General features: G+C 34.9%; 1 protein-coding gene across 1 annotated transcript; it reads left to right on the top strand.

Annotated features, from left to right (window-relative positions):
* Positions 1-19887, top strand: LOC136038259 (retinal homeobox protein Rx1-like). The gene is made up of 3 exons (XM_065721375.1): positions 1-244; positions 7217-7467; positions 17654-19887. The coding sequence occupies exons 1-3, from the start codon at positions 7-9 to the stop codon at positions 18122-18124; spliced, it is 960 nt and encodes a 319-aa protein (XP_065577447.1). The 5' UTR covers positions 1-6; the 3' UTR covers positions 18125-19887.
* Positions 19888-24387: the final 4500 nt, after the last annotated feature.

Raw genomic sequence — 24387 nt, 5'->3', positions numbered from 1 at the left:
TTGAAAATGCCAGAGTTGGAACAAATGGAGAAACAGTCCCTGAATGAAGATAAGAATCAAGGGAATAGTGAGGTCTATCCCCAGTTAAAAGTTAAGCAAGATATGTTAGCTCAGCCCCAGTTCGCTGGGTATTCGATAGATGCTATATTGGGTTTCAGAGACCATCTTGTTCAACGTCGTATATTTAGTGAAAATAATTGTAAGAACGAAGGAACATGCGAAGAAGATAAGGATAGTGTAGCAGGTACTATACATAAATTTTTTAGCGTATTAGGTGCAGTTTGAAGAAAACACTAAAAATGTATAAAAACTGCTTTAAAACAATCATGAATAGTATACCTATCTCATTTCAAAAGTCACATGACTTCCCATTACTACCACTCCTGCGGGATAAATATGCAGCCCACTTTATATATTGCAGTTATATCTTACAATAGTGATGTTTTTTTTTCTTTGCCGATTGAACTGCCCTCTCTGTTGGAAAACATTACCGATTGCCACTCATTATTATGAAAGACAATTGAACGATATAAATGGGGCTGTATTTACATTTGTCAAGGGTTGGTAGTGGAGGTAGAGTGAATCAATAAGCCGTTAGGAATGAGGTAAATACGTATTTATAAATGTTTTAAAGTAAATTCCGGACTTTTGTAGGATCCCCTTTATATGGGCACCTAATCTGCACCTTTATTCTTAAAGGTTTAACATCCATATAGACCATGTCCCTTTCTCTAAGATGAAAAATTTACAACTTAACAAGACATAAATAAATTGTTCTTTATGATCGTAATTTGTTATACGCTGGCCAAGGCCGTATCCAGAGAGTTACGAGGTTTGAATCCCCTTCCTTGAATTTTTGTCCGAATCGCTAAAACGTAACAAAACGCACATAAACTTTTTTGTTCCGTCTTTTAAAACATTTTTATCCCCCCCGCCATGAAAATTTCGCCCCCAGAACAAAATCCTGGATACACCCTTCCATCATTGCTTTATTAGCGCAATTTGATACATTTGCGGAATATTCAATTAGTTTGCATCCTGAAAAGTAAATACATTACATTCATTAGTTCTCCTAGTATCGTGATAGAAAAGTTAAATTTATATAACATTGGTCTCGTGAGCATTCAGTCTTGAAGCACTGAAATAAAAGAGTTACGATTTAACGCAAAGAGTAGAGGGTTGAGAGGCGCGGCAGCACCCCATATACCAAGATGGTTTTTCCTTTTTTTTGTGTGTAACTAAACATCGGTCTTCAACCGCATTTAGAAAAAACTTTTCATTTATTTCATTTCTGGTTATTTTCTAATTTCCCGTAGACATAAAATTCAGTTGAGGGGTACTGGGCCGGATGCATTCCCTCTCCTGACTCGCGCGCGTTTCTCCTCGGTTTGCTCTTCTTGTAAGCTTGTAAGTTTTATTCTAGAAGGGCCCAAATTCTATTCTGACCCAAATTATACCCGCTATGACCGCCAGTAAAATTCAATAAATCAAGAATTATGAATTGAAACTGATTGTAATCCATGCATATTTATATGGGGGGGAGGAATCTTGAAAGTGTATATTCTATTTTATATTATTAATTATTATATATTAATTGTGGTAAATATATTATATTATATATCTAGGTAAACATGTATCTAGAAAGCCCCAAATTATATTCTGACCCTACTTATACCCGCTACTATCACAAAAAAAAAAAAAAATAATGATTTGAAACTGATTGTAATCCAAGTATATTTATATTGGGGGAAAATCTTGAAGCTATACATTATGATATAATATATTATATGTTATATTATTAATATAAATTTGTTGAATTTTATTATGTCTGGTAGGGTGGGTAAGGGAGGAAGAGGAGATGCAGAGGTGAAGGTGCGATGGGAAGGTAAGCGTGGATAGGGGCTAGGGTGGGGTTGGGATGGCAGGATGGAGTTCAGTATTGAAAAGTGTAAAGACTGGATTTGTTATTATTATTTACTTCATATTTTTATTAATCTATTATTATTTTTAATTCGATTATTCATCTTTTTTCATATATATAGGCTATAATAGTTTTTTTTGGTTTATTTATAATAGTTTCAAGTAAATAGTTGAGTCAATAGGTAATTGGTTACGAGGAGTTTCGCGCGACCGAAAACCCTCATAGGTTTTCTCTTGAACATGCAACATAATATAATTGTCCTTGGGAAAAACAATCCGTATTCAGATCTATACCTCATTATTCTAATGATTGCCCTTGAGCTTTGTTGATAGTGAATGCTAATCGAACACTCCCTGTGTCCCCGTCGTCATTTATATATCCCCCCTGTGCCCCCCGGCGTCCCCGTTGTAGTTGTGTCCCTGTGACCCGGTTTTCATTTATATTCCCTGTGTCCCGGTCGTCATTTGTGTCCTGGTGTCCCAGTCTGTAATTTCTCTTTGAGTGTCCCGGTCGTCATTTACATTCCCTGTGTCCCGGTGTCCCAGTCGTCATTTGTGTCCCGATGTCCCGGTCTGTAATTTCGTCAGTCGACAAACATGACGTTAGTCGACAAACAACTTCATGACGGCATAATACTCAATCCTTATAATGACGTCAGTCGACAAACATGACGTCAGTCGACTCGACAAACATGACGTCAGTACACAAACAATTTATTTATATACATATATAGATTATTATATATTAAATTATGGTAAATATAAACCAATATATTTACCATATATAATCGACAATAGTAAATTCAAATAAATATATTCCATAAGTATTGATTGGCCAATACACAGGGGATGGGAGTTTCTGGGCCCGTTTCTCTCTTCTCTAATTTTCCAAAAATTTTAGATATTATGTTTTTTGTACAATTGATTTGTTTTTATTCGTTTTTATACTTTACTTTTCCCTCTTATCCCGTCCTTAAAAAAAATCCTTGGGTAAATAACTGATGTGTGCTTGTATTTTATAAATTTTTGATGGAATTGTCGAAATTATACGACATAAAACTCTTCATGCTAACTAATTCACCGTAGGAAAATCTTGCACAGTTAACCTATGCGTCCTATTTTGGTTAAATACATCATTTTAGGAAAGATAAAATTACAAGTTGAAGTAATGTTCAATTAATTAAGTAAGTTGAATTAAGTATTTTTATACGCTGTGATCGCAGTAAAGAAAATATGTACACCGCTGCACTTTGTCTTGAAGAATTACATGATCAGGGACAGGGCCGTATCCAGGATTTTTTTCGGGGGTAGGGGGGTTAAAAAGGTTTTTACGACTTTTTACGCGTTTTTTACGAGTCAGACAAACATTTTAGGAAGGGTTCAAATCCCCTAGCCTCCCCTGGATATAACCTTGGTCATGGACGTATATAAGAACAAGCCTTGGACGCTCACCCTGTCCGCCAAAATTCTTAGGAATTATTCAATAGATTTATATTCATATTTTCAATATATTTTTGTGCACAGTTTTGTAATTCGGCCCCTTCCACGCTCTTGTGTGTGGGTCTGTTATTTTTTATTGTTGTTTATTTTTGTTATTTATTGTTAATTTTTGTTATTATTTTTAACTATTGTTAATTGATTTTGTCATTGCATTGTTATTTATTTATGCTATTTTTTATCGCAGTTGAAGCTTTAGATATACTTTTGGACACTCTTGTCTTCCAATTTTATTGTTTTTTGCTTAAGATATTTAACTTTTTAACTCTTTTGATTTTTTTTTATTCTAAGGTTTCTTCATGAAAGTCGTCAGAAATTGAACAGATTAGTAGCTTAGCAGCAAAATAAACTTTTAGTTGTTAAATAAGTTGTCAAATAATATTTGAGCTAATATGCTGCCAAGTTCAAGCGCTGCTCTATCAATGTTGTAGCAATAACTACAAGCTAGTGAAGAGCCCATAGAAACTAAAAGCTAAAAACGTATAAAAAAAAACAACTGTCCAGTAAGAAAAATGATTCATTTTAATTTGATTCAGGAATGACAACTATTATAGCTTACAGGTTAATTTTAAAAGTAAAAGTTCATTTCAGAAACAATTTTTTCAAAATTTAAAATCAGTTCAAAACCCCTCAAAAATGGCGGGGTATCAAAATTAAAAGCACACTATTTCGATTCATCATGGTCAAAAACCCTTAACCGATATGAGCCCCCCCCCCCACCTTGAAAAACAAACAAAATTACTTTTCTGCATGGATTGATTCCTTTTTTTGCCATGACTAGCAGACTACCCCCAGGTTTTAGAAAGATGTTTGATAACTCATTAGGAAACTCTTGAGTACATTTAAATCTGTTCTGAACGCCATCTTAACGTGCCAGATAATACCGAAATGGCACTTTTTGGTGTCATTTATTGAGTAGAAGCGCTTGGTAGCTTAACAAGGACACTGTTATAATCTATGACAAGCAGAAAAACGTATAATTAAAAAAATATAATCGAGGAAACGAGGATAATATCAGCCATTGGGGAGGAAAGAAGCGATGGTGTTAGAATTTATCTACTGTTGTTATCTCCTTGATCGAAAAGCCTTAGCTCAAGGTTTACAATCTCTCTTCTTGTATACACCCCTTCTCAACCACCTAAGTAAGCTAAAACTAAAAAAAACACATTTTGAAGAATATTGCCCTTCATTTGAAGGGAAAAATAGTTTAGATTCGATTCAGGCATTAAATTGTACTACATTTTTATTTTATAAGTGAAAATTAACTGCGGAAACAATTTTTAGTGAGTTTCAAAAATGCCTGAAACATTGATGTGTTTTTTCAGTACTAGTGAAACAACAAAATGACCTATGTTTACTATCAAACAGTTCGTGGTAACGAACTGTAGAAAGGAGTGCCTCGTCTCAATAGTAACCGAAACTCTAAAAACCGGAATTTTGATACCAATAATTAGATCAAAAGAATCGCATTTTAATGCTAGTTTTAAATATATTAGCTTCATTAAGTTTAGTCTTACCCATCAAAAGTTACGATCCTGAAATTATTCGCCTTATTTTGGAAAATAGGATGAAACACACCATCAAATTCAGCGTATCAGAGAACCCCCCTATAGAAGTTTCAAGCTCCTATCTACAAAAATATGAGTTTCGTATTGTTTGCCAGAAGACAGATCACGGATACGTGTTTATTTGTTTTTTTTCCCAGGGGTGATCGCATCGACCCAGTGGTCTTAGAATTTCAAAAGAAGGCTCATTCTAACGGAAATTAAAAGTTTAGTGCCCTTTTTAAGGGGCCAAAAAAATTGGAGGGCACCTAGGCCCCATCCCATACTCATTTTTTACCAGACCAAAGTCACCAGACCAAAATTCTGAGATAGCCATTTTATTTAGCATAGTCCAAAAACCTAATAACTATGTCTTTGGGGACGACTAACTCCTCAACAGTCCCCGTGGGAGGGGCTTCAAGTTACAAACTTTGACCTGTGTTTACATATAGTAATGGTTATTGGGAAGTTTACAGACGTTTCCAGTGGGATCTTTTTGGTTGGGGGAGGAGTTGAAGGGAGGAGGTCACGTCGAGAGATCTTTCCATGGAGGAATTTGTTATGGGTGAAGGGGGCGCAGGATTTTCTAGCATTATTTAAAAACAATGAAAAAATAAATATAAAAAAGGTTTTTAAACTGAAAGTAAGGAACAGCATCAAAACTTAAGACGTACAGAAATTATTAAGCACATGAGTAGTTCGCCTCCTCTTAATACCTCGCTCTTTACGCTAAAGTAGTTTTGGTAATTTCAACTATTTATTCTACGGCCTTTGTGATCCAGGGGTCACTATTAAGGAATTGAAACAAAATTTAAGCTTTAGTGTAAAGAGTGAGGTATTGACGAGGGGGTGACCTTCCTCATATACGTGATAAGAACATACGAATATAGAAGTTCGTTACGCAAGTTAATTAGTAAGTTAGGTTTATTTTTTTACTGATAAAAACGTTCGTAAAAAATTAAAAGTTTTAGTTGCTTTTTTAAGTAACCAAATTATTGGAGGGAAACTAGGCCTCCTCCCTCGCTCCTTTTTTCCCAAAATCGTCCGATCAGAACTATGAGAAAGCCATTTAGCAAAAAGAAAGACTAATATGTAAATATCGTTTTAATTATTGTTGTGCGGAGAGCCAAAATCAAAACATGCTTTAATTCGAAAACGTTCAGAAATTAAATAAAAAAACAACTTTTTTAACTGAAAGTAAGGAGCGACATTCAAACTTAAAACGAATAGAATTACTCCGCATATGAACGTGGCCTTTCCCTCCTCAACGCCCCGCTTTACTGTTTAAAAAAAAAGTAGAGTTGAGAGAAAGAGTCAAACTTTAGCGTAAAGAGCGGTCGTTGAGAAGGGAACAGCCCCTTTCATATACAGAATAATTTCTGTTCGTTTTAAGTTTAAATGTCGCCCCTTACTTTCAGTTAAAAAAGTTGTTTTTTTTTTCTTTTATTTAATCTTGTTTAAAGGCTAATGCTTACACTTACGTGTTTAGTATAAATTTGTCTTAGCAACGTCATCGTGAAGTGGCAAATGACATCAAAAATGGAAATGGGTAAAATTATACTCTTAAATATTCAACCTCCCAGCTCCCTTAGTAAGTCAAAATTCAGAAAAGAGCTTAGAAAAAAAAACCAACTGAAAAAATAATTTCACTACTTTCAAATTCGAAGCCGATTCATAAACGATGATAAATGATATTTGTGTTTATCCTAACAGTAAAAGTTAAATACGAGAGCACGTTTCGAGAATTTAGCAAAAAGAGCCTTAAGCCTTGAGGTCCATTTCTTTTTTTTTCTCTCTCTCTCTCTCTCTCTCTCTCTCTCTCTCTCTCTCTCTCTCTCTCTCTCTCTCTCTCTCTCTCTCTCTCTCTCTCTCTCTCTCCAGTTATACTTGCGAAGCACTGGAACGACGTATGGGTTTCGTAAAGGTTATACAAGTGAAGTTTTTGTAATAAGTGTCTGACCCCCCCCCTTTCCCGTCAAGGTATGGATGAATTGGTCACTGTTTTTGATACACTGACACGTTAATTGGATAGGGGGAGGGTACTGGCTCTAATGGCTTTGGAGAGTTCGAACCCCCTCCCCCAGCCGAAACTCTCGTCCGACTCGTAAAAACGTAATAAAATGAATGAAAACAAATTTTGAAGCGCTTATTAAAGTTTTTTGTAACCGACCCCCCCCCCCCAAATAAATTTTGGATATGACCCTGCATGTATGTCAATTAAATTGCTTAAATTAACTATCTTTATTCCTCGTTAGTGTCTCCGCATAGATCACTACATTCTCCTGATGTGACCCAACCTGACTGTTCGTTATCTGATTGCGAATCTCTAGCAGACAATAGCCCCAATGATTCTAAGCAAGTGAAGAAACATCGAAGGAATCGCACAACATTCACAACATATCAGCTTCATGAGCTGGAAAGAGCTTTCGAAAAATCACATTATCCTGACGTGTATAGTAGAGAGGAGTTAGCGATGAAAGTTCAATTACCAGAAGTGAGAGTTCAGGTAGGTCATAAATATTTTGACACTCTTTTGACTTTGCCTGAACTCGTTCAAGTACTTTGATCAATGAACAGTCCTTGGGTTCGAATTGAAAGCGTCTCAAAAAAGTTGGGACTTCCAAAAAAAGAACAGTCAATGATTTTCTTAGAACGTCCAAAATTTATTCTCTGAAAACAAACACTGCGCTTTTCTTTTGAAACAAGACGTCTTGAGTGTTTCCCCTTAGAACTTGTAATTCCCCTGACAAAATCCACCAAAAATTATGAACTTTAACGTTCACTCTTGCTTTCCTGCAAAATGGGAAAAAAGGAAATATTAAAAAAAAATGACAAAAATGGGAAAAGAAATGACAAACATATCATCTTCCAAACGACGCAAATTATCAGCCAATAATTTTTTTTTATAGGTACAGGCTTGTATCCAGGATTTTTTTTGGAGAGGGGAGAATACAGAAGGATTTTATTAGGGGGGACGGGTACAAAAAACTTAAAACGCATTAAAAATGTGTTTATATTCATTTGTGTTAGGTTTTCACGAGTCGAAAATAATGTTTTGGGTGGTGGGAGGAGGGCTCGAACAACATAACGCCCCCTTTATATGGTCTTGTATATGCATTACCTTTTTTAGTCAAATATTCATTCTAAATTGATTGGTGAAGTCGGTCATTTCGTGCCATCTTTAATTATTAAGTTCAAAAGTGGACTAACTTAGTATATATTAAAGTCAACTATGAATATATCCAAAAATGGACTATCATTTAGTACATTTTTTGTCGTTAACTTTTATTTTACTTGTATCAGATTTTAGCTTTTACCCTTTTTTGTCTTTTTCACCTCTTGCATTCTTATCTATTGTGCAATTTTACATTTTTTTTTTACTTTTGCCCTTATCGAACTTCTTTATTTTACTTGTGCTTTAATTGAGCCCGGCGGGAAAGAACCTCCGGATTGATTTGACCCCATAACAAGGCTGCATTTAGAGGGAGATTGCAGGTTTTGAGCCCCCCCCTCCCCCGCTGAAATTTTGTTCGTCTCGTAAAAATTTACAAAAATGCATATAGCCTACACAAATTTTTTAATGCTTTTTTAAAGTTTTCTGTCCCCCTCCTTCGAACGAAGGTCCTGGGTACAGGAGCCTTATGGTGAGATTTATAATGATCTGGCGAAAAAGACTGCCATTTTTTTTTCTGTCATAGACTTCGTATTTTGAGCTTAATTCTTTGTCTTATGATCGTGGTAAGATGGCCTTTTGTTTTCCGACTCCACTTTACGAAGTCTGATCAGTTCATTCGGTGCATGTCTAGTAGTCACAGAGATTTACATTATGTTTCAAAACTGGAACAAACATCAAATTTAAGTCCAATTTATTGTTTCACAGAAGCATCAAATTTCTTAAAGTATCCTAAATCATGTAATAAAACATATCAATTTGAAAATATCACGCTAACGATTATGAAGATAGCAACACGAGAAAAAAAGCAACTGACGCAGAATTTGGGGATTTACAGAGGATATGAGCCAATAAAAAGTATACTATCACCGGATAAATCCGAAACGATGACCAATATTGCTAGTCATTAAAAGACTAATTCTCGACAAACATGCTAACACGAATGTGAAAAGAAATTGTCCCCTCCTTTTGATAAATCACGGACTAGAAAGCACAAATCAAATTTGCTTTTATGAAGAAATTATTTTAGAAAATTATTGGGAAGATTGTTTCCCAGAACCCTGACAAAACTCATAGAGAAGTTGGGAAAAAGCAAAACTTTTAGAAATGATGAAACACAAAAGAAAATTCCAAAACTGTGAATTTGTGTGACGCTATTAACGTGACCTAGCGTTAATATTTCATTAGCATAACCTTACTGTCAACTTGCCCTTACCGTGACGCCATGAAAGCTACCAGCTTTACGTAGAGGTGCCGAAATTGAAGTTTCTGAAACTGTCCAAGTCGGGTCAAATTCACAGAAAATACATTAAAAATATATAAAACGGAACACATTTTCTATTAATAATAGCCTATATTTTACTTGTGAAAATTATATATGATCTGTACACATTGATATTTCTTCCCTAAATGTCATTTGCACTTCCAAGTCCAAATAGGCATTACGTTAACTTCTGTCAACATTGTCATTGAATGCTACTTCAAAATAGTGTCAGAAAAATAAGACAAAAAAATTATTCGGGAAGCCTCTCTATTGATAAAATTTGGTTCATGGCCTTTTCATAGTGAAGGACAACGCTGTCGGTTAGAAGCTAATATCTTTATTGGAAAGTTTCGATGGTAGTACCTATCAGTGTCAGTGGTATTAATTCACAAACTACAGGAGGGAGGATTTAAAATATAACTTTCCAAATCCGGGGGGGGGGCAAATAGCCTTCTCTTTCTGAATGAAAATACAATTAAAAAAAAACTTACTTTTTGAAATTTAAGGGAGAGGGTACAATTGAAGAGGGCACATGTCCCTTTTCTTCTTCCCAAGTGATGCCGGAGTTCGGCGTAATTTATATATCGTAGTTACTTTTATAAAATACATTAGTCTGAAGGTGTCGATTATGAGCTCAGTTTTCAATAATTTTTGATCCAGCAATGAAGTTTTCAATTTTCTTTATAGTTTTGTCTAAAATCCTCACTTTGATTTATGATACTTAAAATATATTACATAAATAAATTATATACAACTGCTAACGCTGATAATTCATTGCATTTTCAAGCCAATACAGACAACCACAGCTGCGAACGCTTCTCCTTCACCTCCCTGTTCAGAGCTTTACTTTTTATTCCCTCCCGTGAAGTTCATATTGTCTTGAAATTTGTTCTTGTGACCTTTTCCTGTTCCATCCAAGGATGTTCTGCTTTTTTTCAGCACAAACAGAATTATGCATAGAAAGTCACAAGCCTTAAAAGCTGTCCCTGCTTTATTTTCCTTCTTTTAGAAAAAATATTGTTTTTCTAAAACGGCTTTGTTCCGTGTAGGAGTATATCTTGAGAGACTACGAGTCTCTTGTACGTTTTATGGCTTTATTTTAATTATTGTACTACCAAAAAATTATCTAAAAAATATCTCAAATGAACAATGCACCTAGAGTAGGCATAAGAGCCTAATTAAGAAAATAATTAATTCTAATTAAGAAGATTTTGCAACTGGATCTTTGGATTCACGAAACTGGCCATAATAGAAAGCTGGGGTTTGTTAAAGTACTTCTTCGAATGCTGAGTAGGGTAGCATAAAACTCAAGTTGATAGTTTTATAGAAAGAACTTATTTCCCAGTATTATTTTTGATACGTTGTACACATCTGTTCGATTAAATAACTGATTTAAAAAGACAGATGGCTGAATAAGACAATACGAACATAACAAGCTTTTCATAGTGATGAACTCTAAACTCAATTTTGCGGAATCGAGAGCCCACTTTTAACCCCTTTCATTCCCTTTTATTCAATTATCCCATTTAGCTTTGCATTAAATTCCTATCTCAAAATCATAGACTTGTCTAAATAGTATTCCATCGTCAAGCAGTGGGTAGAAAAATTTGATGACAAATAAAAAGAAGAAAACAGGTGGTTGAACCTGAAATAAATTTGTTGAAATTATCAAATTCATATGAGCTTTAACTACGATTGCTAGGATTTAATGAAAGGGTTAATAAATTTTTATTTTCATTTGATCCAACTGGGTTATTTTGACTGAACAGGACCAAGACCGGATTTATTGCTTTGAGGATCCTTGGCACAAGAGGCTTTGTCGCTCTGTTTTGTGAGATTTTCGGGGGAAATTCCCAAAAACTCGGGGACAGTGGAAACACTGAACGGAACACAACTGATGAGCCAAAAGTGATGAAAGAGAGAAGTGATACCGAACGCTCAGCTACCATTCTTAGGAGACATATGACAGTTTATAAGTAGCCACGGAATCCCTGTGTTGTTCTAAAATCGCTTTTCTATGAGCAGAAAGCGCAGGGGTGGAGGCCATTTTGACGATAAGTCACATCAGTCCAGTTTTTCTTAAGAAAATAATCATTCAGTGATAATTTATTGTGCTCCCTTGCATTTTGCGCCCCTAGGCCCGGGCCTATTGGGTCTAATGGTAAATCCCGGCCTGAACAGGGCCCTACAATCCAGTGCATTTGATTAGTTTTTTCGGGACGGGGGTCAATGGCGTGACTCTGTAAGCTTGGCCTGAGTCGACCCAGCTCTAAATAGATACCTGGAGAAATCTGGGGAAGGTAAACAGGAAGGGTGTGCGAAAGCACAGGATGGTTTGCCCCCAGCCCCCCATTGCACTTCCTGGCTGAAGGGCCAAGAAACGGAGATCAGCACCGCCGGTAGGGACTGTAAAGTCTAATGCCGAATCCTTTTATTATTTGATTAGTTTTTGTTCGTGAATCAGGAGTAAAAGATCAAAAGCTCAGCAGAGCCAAAGGCATAAGGCGGCCTTGTACCACCCTGTTCCACAGACTTATTACAAAATTAAAAAATGAGTACAAGATAAAAGTACAAATACTTAGGTAAAAGCAAGGTATAATTTACATATTCTATTTTTCTATTTTATTATTATGATATGTTTTTTTAACGCTCCATACGGTTGATATCTCTGGGCCAAGTTGGAATTATATTACTATTGTGTGTGCATGGTACTTTGCTCCGGCTTAGTTTTTGGTTGGTAGTCAGTTCTAGCGTGGCTGGTTAGTGTGTGTGTGTGTATTTGTGTTGTTTCTTTTTTGTTTGTTTGTCGCTTCTTTTGTTTGTCTTTCTCTATGCATTACCAGTCAAATAGCCTTGCGAGGGTTGATGATGTTTGTGCTCTAATTGTTTATTGCTCATTATTGATCGTAGATTCTATTTGAACAAATATCTACCCGTATAGTCTAATTTTTGGTTCAAAGTAGAAAATACAGAACATTGAATAACAATGTCTTGCACGTTAAATAGTTGATAGGTGTTGAAATTGTTCCTCATGAACCTCGACACGCAAACTAACACATCTCAACATGTTTTTAAAACTTTTTCCAGTTCGATTTGAGCAATTTCCACAATGGAACCACGGATGTTTTTATTATAAATGAAATCTTGAAACACTCGCTATTTGTCAACAAACAACCCTCAAAAGCGCTTAGAGGAGCCTTCGCATCATGGTTGCAGCAATAGCTGCATCTTAGCGAGGAGCTAACTCCAGCCCATAGTAACCAAAAATGAACAATTATATGCATTTTGTAAGCAGTTTTTAACGTCCTAGTTTATTTATCAGATTTCATGGTGAGGACGGTAAACACCTCTTGCGAAATAATGGATGTCCATGATGTTATTTATATCATTTTGTATTTATTACGTTTAAATGAAAATTATAATTTAGTAATTTGCTTTTTGAAATTACTTACGCCTTTATCTTCAAAACTACGCTTCTTCTACCTTGGTTGTTCTGCATTTGAACCAAAAAAACCTAAATGAACCAATAAAAGCAGAGGCACTTCATATGGAAGGGATGATTGTATAAACTTCGGAAGAGGCTCATTCAATTGGAAATTGAACCCCTTAGATTTAAGAGAACTTTTACGGGATTCAATTATGAAAATCAGAAATAATATGAGATAGTTCTCCGAGTATTTAATTGTACGTCATTTGTTTGGCGAATTAATTTTGTCCCTGGCCAGATATTTGCTAGTATCCTTTGAGGGCAATCTAAAGTTTTTGGATTTTTTGCTAATTACTTGTATTGGATTTTTGCTAAATTATAATTTAGTAATTTGCTTTTTGAAATTACTTACACCTTTATATTCGAAACTACGTTTCTTCTCCTGGCTATTCTGCATTTGAACCAATAAAACTTAGATGAGGAGCATTAGAAGGAGACAGAACGATGGGAAACCTTTTCTTAAGCTATTGGTTTTCGACGGGCACGTTTCATAGCTCTTGTATTTAACTCAACTAGCCTACTTAATTCTAATGAATTAGTTACGGAACAGAAAAACCTTATTTTCACAGTTATATACAACCATTAATGGTGATGAACTGTGAGTAAAGAGCAGCCTTTGTCAGTAGAAATGGAAGTTCTAAAACAGAAGTTGGATTGCAATAGACACATCAAATGAACCAAGATAATTTTTTAAACCACAATGGCCTGCCATAACATAAAGAATGAAAACGATCAAAAATGGGGATTTTAAAGGTCAAATGAAAATACTGAAGAAAACACAGAAAGTGAATATTTCGAGAGATTAACCGCGTCTCTTCTTCAGCGCGAACAAAATAATAAGATCAAGGAAAAAACCAAAAAACAAGTACGGAAAGTACAACAAAACCAATAAAAAAAACCTGCCTAAAAAATTAAATAAAATTCAATAAAAGACCAAAACTTAAAAGAATTAAAATCAAATACCTAACAAACAATAAAGTGAGTTATTTGCCAATATCCACAATTTGCATAAAAAAAATTGAACTGCCAACGACGGATATTAACGAACAACTGAATACTAACGAACAACTGTTTTCTTCAGTATTTTCATTTGGCCTTTGAAAACCTCATTTTTGATCGTTTTTTATCACATGAACCTAATTTTTATATTGATACCAATTTTTTTTTTAGTTTAAAGATGCCTATCCAAATTTATGTGTAAATGAAAAATTAGTATTGGAAACGTTTATGGGGAAAAAGCACATCTATCCTTAAACATCGCAGTGCCCAAAACAAAAGCATATATCCAGCTTTTTTAAAGAATGACCTTTTGTCCTCGTAAGACTCCACCAGAGAGTTTTCATCCTTTAGGCAGTAGCATGGGGGATGGATGGGGTAGTGACTGCCTAGGCCTCCAAAAATATCCTAAAACTAAATTATTTTATTGAATTCTGGTTCATAAAATAAGACTAAAGGCCCAAAAAGGCATAGCAAAACGATTTTGTTGAACTGGCTAAAAATTAGCAAAAGGTTCAAGCCTAAACACCGCCTCTAGAGGAGATACTACTGCTTCTGGATTCTTTTAAGCTAATGATTAATTAGGCTGACATTTATTAAGCTACTAATTTTCTATGGCCTCCATGAAACTACTTAGACCTACTTATTTAGAACGCACATAAAAAAAGATTTTTTTAGGCATTTAGCCAAGTGAGAAAATGCCATAGTTATATATAGTCTGTTAGAACATATACCTTAAGATGAAAACACATAAGCAAATTATCACACATGCTCTTTAAAAATAAATGGTGGGCATTTTTTTAATTAATGCGCGGCCATCCAGGGGAAGGAGGTTGCAAACCGTCTAGGATTTTTATCTTTTTCCCTCATTTGACTGAAAAAATAAAATGGGCAAGTTTTGTAGCCCCTACTCGTGCTTGAAACCAATTCAGCATTGAATCTTCATTTTTAATTTTGCATGTTGTTTATTGCTTGGACTTGACCAATGGGCCTTCTAAAAGGGTTATTTAACATTTCATTTTAAGCTTATTAATTTCTTGGGCAAGCTTCTCAAAAGTCAAGCTGATACAACCTATTTGTCGTTTAATGTCGGTACATCAAACCGTCAAAGGTGCATAGATTTTCAACCCTCGCGCTCAGATTGTATCAGCCCACTTATCATCCATTAACGTATCAATAGTATTTCTTTTGTAACAATTCACAATCGGTCCCTATTAGCTTGATGTAGTTTCCAAAAGGTTTATTTTTCCATTTAACTGAGAAGAGGGGGAATGACGAGCTTGGTGATTGGCTATCCCAAATTCAATAAAGATTTGGTGTTGATAAGTTTGAAGTTTTTCTAATTGTGAATTTGTATAAAACTGTGGTTTATAGGAACATCTAAAAAACGAAATTCTATGCTCTCTTATATTCCTGTTGATTTGCGTAATAAAATAAAATACAACTGGAATAATGGAAAAACTGAATAGGAATAAAACTGACAGTTTTTTGTAGCTAATGATCTTAAGCTTATCCATTGCAAATGCTGACACAACTTTCAAAACAACCGAAATAAACTCTGAGACAACACTTAAGTGCACAAAACGAAAAAAAAAACGGTACTTATCGGTTATATAGTAGACATTATACAATGTGAGCATGACACAAGAAACTGGTTAAGCAACTTCTTTACACCGCACAATTAGCTTTGGTTTGGTTGCAAAATAAATTGTAGCTATATTTAATTTAAGTATTTAGTTTGTATTTTGGTTTGGTTTATGCAAACAAATTTGGGCTATATATTTGCACATTAGGGGGGTGGATGGGTCTTGGTAAAGCATAGCATATATTAAATACAGCAATGGTTTTGTTTAAGTATTTAATATATGCTATGCTTTACGCCCCCCTAATGTGCAAATATATGGCCCAAATTTGTTTCTCAACCATTATATATTCATCATATTTTGTTTCGTTTCATTAGAATTAATTGAACCTCAATTCCCACGTGTCTATGATAAAACCGAAAAGTACCAAAAAAACTTGGAAGAACAAAGATAAAACGAAGTAAAACACAAACGGTGGAAAAAAAAGAGAAGAAAGCAAAAATTTCCGGCGAGATTTCCGCTCAACCGTCCTCAGTGCGGATATGGACCGCTCAATTCCGCTCAACCGTCCTCAGTGTGAAACCCACCTCAGGAGCTGGGTTCTTTTGGCACCAACCATACTAAAAATCATATAGGTACTGATGTTAGTAGGGTTGCCGAGAGCCAAGACAGAGCCCTGGGACAAATTTCCTAGTACCCTTCCCTCTCTATCCTTTTAAGTCATTTTATTTATAAAGAATGAAATCTCTTTTATAGATTTTCCCACAAGCAGAACTAGAATGCAAACTCAGTGTACCCTTTTGTGAACCAACAGCTCAGGGTAATCCCCTGATTGGCAGTAATCACTTTTGTGTTTTATCAAATTGTGTTAGTAAACATCTGATGACATATTTAGGATAAGGAAACGGACTAGAACAGCTACAGAGAGATTTACAATCTTGCCTCCTCCCCCTGTGTTGTACCTGTTCGTGGTACTAATAGCCTCATAAATTTCCCCTCTAATGAAGTCTCATTAAATTTTGAAGCATTTTCCTAGTATGTCCCTTACACCCAGTTTTGGGCGTCCTGCCTTTTTGTCCTGATATTGTCCCTTCTCTTGCCTGATAAATAAAAATGGGAAAAGACAGACTGCAGCCTCACAAAAAAAAAGAAATAAGAAGGAAATAAAGGAATATAAGAAAGAAATAGAGGTATATATGCTCATTAACGGAATGTTTAATCAAAGATGTATAAGCCCCATCTAGAGGGAGGGGGAGGAAGAACCGTGCAAAACTTTTAACAAAGAGCTATTTTATCTATAAATAAAAAATTTAAGCCCTAGCCCAAGTTTTTTTTTCAGAAACAGCAAATATTTTTTAAATGAGCTCAGGGTCTATGAAATTGTGATTACAAACCAACTTAAATTAAAATGAAAAGAAAATACAGCTGAGGTGCACATCAAGCAGGATCCGATATTGATAGAAAGATAAGATTAAAGTTAAAATCAATCACTGATGACATCATCGTATAAGATGATGTCATGAAATGTCCATGAAATCGTGATTGCGAACCAGCTTGAATTAAAATGAAAGGAAAATACAGCTAAGGTGCACATCAAGCAGGATCCGATATTGATAGAATAGTGAGATTAAGGTTTAAAAAAATCACTGCTAACATCATCGTATAAGATGATGATTTCATCTTCATCTTACCTTATGATAAGATCTTGATCAATTGTGATCTTATGATAAGCTTGTTGTTGTATGATAATGTTGTAAAATAAATTGTTGTAAGAATCCTAAGGCTTAAAAAGTGTAAAATAGTCCCTGTAAAAAAAATCTATCAAAATCGTTTATTTTTGAAACAGAAATTGCAAAATGTGTTTAACACGAAAGTACATTTTTATGGCTTTAGAATCTGAATGACGTATTTGGTAAATTAGATTGCTAATATACAACCTCAAGCTAAAGCTGATAAATACAAAATATACATTTGATATACGTCATAAAAATTTAGGTCGTACAAAATACTAAATATGTTGCACGTTCATTATTGCGACAAAAATTGCAAAATATGCTAAATACGAAGATGCCCGTTTTGGCTTCTAAATTCCAAAGGTGAGCAATTTTAAAATATTAACAGTTGATCCACAGTCTTGCACATAAAAAGAAAACAAAAGAAAATGTTTACATTTTCTTTTTTCTTTTCTAGGTTTGGTTTCAGAACAGACGAGCAAAATGGAGACGCCAAGAAAAGATGGAAGCATCACATCAACTAAGAAAGCTTCAACATGATCTAACTGGAATGTCGAGCGTACTCAATGCAAGAACTCTACCAAACGGCATCCCTATAGGTCTAGAATCTTGGCTATCTCCTCCTCTCCTTGCCTCCTCCCTTCCTGGCTTTCTGGCACACCCACAAGCTGGCTATCCAAGTTACATTGCATCAGGGCCATCTTTAGGCCTTCCTCAAGGATTTAACGGGCTATCAAGTCTTATGGGATCAAGTTTTGGTCAGTTTGGGCACAATATCGGCAACCCTGGATCACTACCTTCAACATCTATTGCTGAAGTAAAAGAAGCGGTGTTTAATGAAGAAATACAAAACTCTAGTCTGAATGCTCTTCGACTAAGAGCGAAAGAGCATATGGATACAATAGCTAAAGAGCTTAAAACAACTTAATGGTTTGTTTCAGAAATTGTAGTTGTGAGTGATAGTCAAAGCTTTACAAGCACATGAGCAAATAATGAACATTGTTGAATTCTAAATGAATTGATGAGTAATCTCACTTAAGCATTCTCCTTCTAAACTAACTACACAAATGACAAAACTTCGTATATCAAGTATAACTTCACTAAATGTTCTTTTATAGTTATATATTACCAAGGCCGTATCCAGAGGGAGGTGGCTAGGGGGTTCAAACTCCCCCCTGAAATGTTTTATCTGACTTGTGAAAACATAACAAAAATAAATATAAACAATTTTGATACATTTTCAGACCTCCACCTTCACCCCTAAAACCGTCTATACGACCCTGTCTATTGTCCAATCCACCTGTCATTGGTTATTCGAGAAATAATCTATAACGATGGAATTTTTTGTCTTTTTTTAATAAAAACGGTGGGAAAAGTTTTCATGCAGATTTTTTAAAGTCATGAATGCTTAAAATAATTTGTAGGAATAACAAATTTAAAAAAGGAGTAAAAAAAAACAAAATACAGAGAAAAAAATGAAATGAAAATATAAAACATGGAATAGCAGTGAATTGGCTCCGTGGGTCTGGAACTGTTGCACTCGTAACTCAACCCTAACTCAATTCCCTCTTCTTATACCCTCGGAATAAATTTAAGGTAGAGGGGAAACAATCCACCACCTTGGAGTTGTATTTATATATTTCATCAAAACTTCCTAGTGGACAAATATTGCATTTTCATGTCACCGAGTATTTGTTGGTGGAAACAAAAACTAAAAAAGGGAAAAAAGAGATATCAGAAGCCAAAAGGAGACTCTTAAAGAGACCCCGCAGCTGATTTTCTATCACAAAGAAGAATAATAAAAAGGAACTTCGAAAACTTTTTCAACCTGCCAAAAAGTCAGTTTCAAAACGCTTTCACAACAACTTTGAAAAAATTATAAATTCGGAACTTTGTTTTTACTGTAGCTAGTTTAGAAAGGGAACGTTCCTCTTAGATTATCAGCTGATGACTTCTTTTAGTCAAATTTTATTCTGTTGGGCATAAATGTAAAAGAAGCACTTTTTTGTGACTGAAGGTGTTTTCTCGTGGTCTTTTTTGTTCACAATCTGTTTTTGGTGGAAGCTGTTGATCCGATACTGGTTTTCAAGCAGTAATTGGCAAAGTAGTTTTAAAGGCCTAGCTCGAATTCTTAGCCATGATTAAATAATTTTCAGATTTAAGACCTATTTTTATGTAATTTTCAAGCCTCATTAGCAGAGAAGGGGTAGATTGTATTAAGTGCATAAAGACTCCTTCGAGGTTTATATCGATTCCTGAAAATGTCATGACCCTGGCATAAAACTTTTTTGGCGTTGGCCAGAAGCCTATTCCCTTAAGAGAATAAAAGATGGAGGTTCCACCTTGAAAAATCTTCCGGGGGTTTATATCATATTGGGGTTTATAATATATTGAATTTGGAGCCGGAAAAAAAACTTAAAACAATTTGACCGAGTTGTTTTTCGCAAGCTGTACAGAATATTTATTTATTTATTTCTCATAATTATTCGGCAGTTTTTTCCTCATTTTAGTGTCATATTTACCAAAGATACCTGTGTCAAAACCTAATGTTTTTGGTGGATGATCTTTCTCGTCTTGAGAAACAACTGAAATACGTATACGATTTTTCTACGGTTTTAATAGTGCTGTTATTACATTTTATGTTTGTGATATATAAATTGATGAATAAATAAATTAATATGTTTAAGATAATTCTACACTTCGGAGCAATAACTTAAAATCAGGAATATTCCAATGTCCATGGAATCAATTTTTCTAGGATACTTTAAAGACTTCAATGTACTGCTGCCTAAAAAAGGTCGCAAATGGTGTAAATGCACCCCAAGTGACATCACTATATAGCATTTGTCCAAGGCGACTTTAGCACTGCTAGTGGACTAGTTTTGATTAGGTACTTCATTCCATGACACTCATCAGGAATCGCGCAATACGTGTGACGCCAATTTATATTTTAAGGCAAACAATTAGAAAATGCCAGTTTTACTTCAAGGCTGGCTGGAGGTGGTTCAGGGCCTTATATGGTGAAAATATAGTAAGAGTTTTCAAAACATAGAGATCCTAACGCATTCAGTTAGTCATCAAAGTCAATCCTACGCTATAAAACATTATAGAGAGACTCAAAATACATTCAGTAAGTCTTGAAGTCAATCATATATCATAAACCATTAGCCAGTACATAGAGATTCAGTGAGTTATTAAAGTGATTTATATACCATGAACCATTATATTGAGACTGAGAATTCATTCAGTAAGTCCTTAAAATCAATCATGAACCATTAAAGAGAGAATCGAAGTACATTCAGTGACTCGTTGAAAATAATCCTACACCCTAAACCATTATACAGAGACCCAAAACGCATTCAATGATTTAAGTCAATGACACGCCATAAACCATATTATACAGGCTCAAAACGCAGTCAGTGAGTCGTTAAAATAAATCATAAACCATTACAGAGAGATTCAAAATACATTCAGTGAGTCGCTGAAAATAATCCTACACCATAAAAAAGTACATAGAGACCCAAAACACTTCAATGAGTCGTTAAAGTCAATCATACTCCATAAACCATTACAGAGAGACTCAAAATACATTCAGTGAGACGTTGAAAATAATCCTTCACCATAAACCATTACATAGAGACCAAAACGCATTCAGTGAGTCTTTAAAAACAATCCTACACCATAAACCATTATATAGAGACTCAAAATGCATTCAGTGAGTCGTTAAAGTCGATAATATACCATAAGCCTTCAAGTGATAACAAATTTGTAAAATGCCTTCATGCGCTCACTGAACAAGCACCAATAATGGTCATTTTTCCAGACCACATATTTTTTTTTTTTTTTTTTTTTTTTTTTTTGTTAATTCAAGTAAAAACAAGTTTAACATATTCGCTGAGTCACAGAGCTAAAGTTATTGAGTTGTAAAATATCTGTAGATTACATTGCATACTTTTGGTGCTAAGTATCCGAATTTACTTCAATTTAGATAATTATTTGCAGTATTAAGCCCAATTATCCAATTTCCCACGCGTTATGCTCCGACGCTAGAGTGATTTCAATACCCCAAAAATAATGGTAATAATCAATTAAATAAGATCTGTTATGAAAGCAATAATAAGAATTTTGAATGGAAAAATTAGTTATTTTAACCAACTAAGTTTTAATAGATCAAACTCATTAGTAGAGTTTAGACCTATGAATTCACATAAAATAAGACCTAAGAGCTCATATGGCACTTCTGACGAAGTCGGAAGAGCCAAGAGCTCATTTGGTATGAGCTCTAAAAAAATTACAAGAATCAGTAGATTGATTTAAAAGGAAAATCAGAAGCTTAATGCCGGCTGGAATTTAAAATAAGAGCTCTGAGACACGAGGTCCTTCTAGATATCAAAATTCATTAAGATCCGATTACCCACTCGTAAGTTAAAAATACCTCGTTTTTCTAATTTTTCATTGAGCCCCCAGGTGGTTGAATCGGGGAAAACGACTTTATCAAGTCAATTTGTGCAGGTCCTTGACAAGCCTACAAATTTTCATCGTCCTAGCACGTCCAGAATCATCAAACTCACCAAAACACTGGATTCCACCCAAACTCCCCCTAAGAGAGCATATCCATTCCGGTTACATCAATCATGTATCTACGACATTTGCTTATTCTATCCACCAAGTTTCATCCCAATCTCTCCACTCTAAGTGTTTTCCAAGATTTCTGGTTTCACCCTCCCACTCCCCCAAATGTCACCAAATCTGGTCAGGATTTAAAATAAGAGCTCTAGGACATGATTTTCTTCTAAATATCAATTTTCATTAAGAACCGGTCACCCGTTCTTAAGTTAAAAATACCTCAATTTTTCTAACTTTTCCGAATTAACAGCCCCCCCCCCGATTCCCACAAAGAGAGCGGATACCTTCTAATTATGTTAATCACGTGTCTAGAACTTTTGCTCATTCTTCCCATCAAGTTTCATCCCGATCTCTCCACTCTAAGTGTTTTCCAAGATTTCTGTTCCCCCCCCCCAATGCCATGGAATTTGGTCAGGATTTAAAATAAGAGCTCTGAAGCACAAGATCCTTCTTAATATCAAATTTCATTAAGATCTGATCGCCCGTTCGTAAGTTACAAATACCTCATTTTTTCTATTTTTTCCAAATTACCCTCCCCCCAACTCCCCCAAAGAGATCGGATCCGGTCCGATTATGTCAGTCACATATCTTGAACTTTTGCTTATTCTACCCACCAAGTTTCATTCTGATCTCTCCACTCTAAGCCTTTTCCAAGATTTCTGGTCCCCCCCGACTCCCCCCGATTATACTGGATCCGGTCTGTATTTAAAAGACGAAGAGATTTGAGTTACGAGGTGCTTCTAAATATGAAATTTCATTGAGATCCGATCCCTCCTTCGTAAGTTAAAAATACCTCATTTTTTCTAATTTTCAGAATTAACCCTCCCGCCAACTCCCCAAAGAGAGTGAATTCGGTCCGGTTATGTCAGTCACATATCTTGGACTTGTGCTTATTCTTTCCACAAAGTTTCGTCCTCATCTCTCCACTCTAAGCCTTTCCCAAGATTTCTGGTCCCCCAAATCCCCCCAATGACACTGGATCAGGTCGGGATTTAAAAGAAGAGATCTGAGTTACAAGGTCCTTATAAATATGAAATTTCATTAAGATCCGATCATTACTTCGTAAGTTAAAAATCCCTAATTTTTTCTAATTTTCAGAGTTAAGTGCCATAAAATTCCATGCCAATAAAATTAGGTCTTAACTTAATGGCCTCTGAAACTTGCGCCAAGTAGCCTATCTTTTAACTAGCTTTGCGAGTCAGATTTTTTTTTCCAGAACATGTTAAAATGAATAATCTCAACAAATCCTCTAGATTACAGGGGTACAATCTTTAAACTTGCAGAACATCTATAACTTTGGCTCAATGAATCTTAAATTTTCATAAGCGAACAAAACAAACTCAAATGAACATAAGGACCATAAGCCAACTCAAATTTTAAGTATTTCGAATATTCAACTTTTCGTGTCGCCCTTCTTCACTATGGAATATTTTTACAAGTTCTTGTTTTCAAATCAAACTATACATGTTTTGATTACTTAGAAAACTTCGTGCTGTCTTTTAAACCAAAACCTAGCAAGAATCCGCATAAGGCATCGGCTGCACTAATCAGAAATATATTATATAGCAGCCTTGTGGCAGTGTGAGGTTCAAATCTGAAAACGAAGGTGTTACAGAAATGAATAATTTCATACATGAAACATAAATTGCTATATTTAGTTTTCTCTGGTCATATATGGATAATTTCTGTTTGTCTGAGTTTTAATGCTGCTCCTTACTTTCAGTTGAAAAAATAGTTGTTTTATATTTAAATTTTGACCATATTTCAACTCATGCCGGGAAATCCCCCTCACTTTAGAAAACTCCCCTGAAAAATTTCAGTATATTTTCCAATTATAAACACTATATGTAAACAATGGGCAAACTGCATAACTTACAGTCTTCTCCCAAGGGGCTATTGGGTTCATGTCATCCCCATAGTAGTTATTACACCTTTCAACTATTCTTGGATTTTTGAAAAAATCCAACAAAATTTGATTTTTGATAAGGTTTCCAATTTTTGGGAATTTTTTTAAGCGAAAAAAAGTGGAGCCAGACTTTTGAATTTTTATATTAAATCAAGTTCATTAATAAACTCAAATTTTACTCGAATTACTAGAAGTTATTAATCGAAAAACAAAATCGAACAAACTATTCACTTTAACCCTAGTTAAAAAGTGCGACGTAGAACTGGTGGTTACTGAAATGGATAATTTCATACTTGAAACATAAATTTCTACATTTAGTTTTCTTTTTCTTGAAATTGGATTTTTGATAAGGTTTTCAATTTTTGGGAATATTTTTTTAAACGAAAAAAAAGTGGTCAGACATTTAAATTTTTATATTAAATCAAGTTCAGTAATAAACTCAAATTTGACTCGAATTACTAGAAGTCATTGATCGAATGATTTCCCAATTGTAATCTTCATTGCCGTATTTACTTTTTGTTTCTTGAAACAAGTTAATCATATGAGTTTTAATTTATGTGGTTTATCAAACAGTTTGTGGTAACAAAATGTAAGTAAGGTGCGACTCGGCCCAATAGCAACCGAAACTCTAAAAAGTTATTTTGATAACAATTAATTCA

The sequence above is a fragment of the Artemia franciscana genome, chromosome 17, assembly GCF_032884065.1.
Source record: "Artemia franciscana chromosome 17, ASM3288406v1, whole genome shotgun sequence".
In the NCBI taxonomy this organism is placed as follows: domain Eukaryota; kingdom Metazoa; phylum Arthropoda; class Branchiopoda; order Anostraca; family Artemiidae; genus Artemia; species Artemia franciscana.
This window is presented reverse-complemented; position numbering and strand designations above follow the sequence as displayed.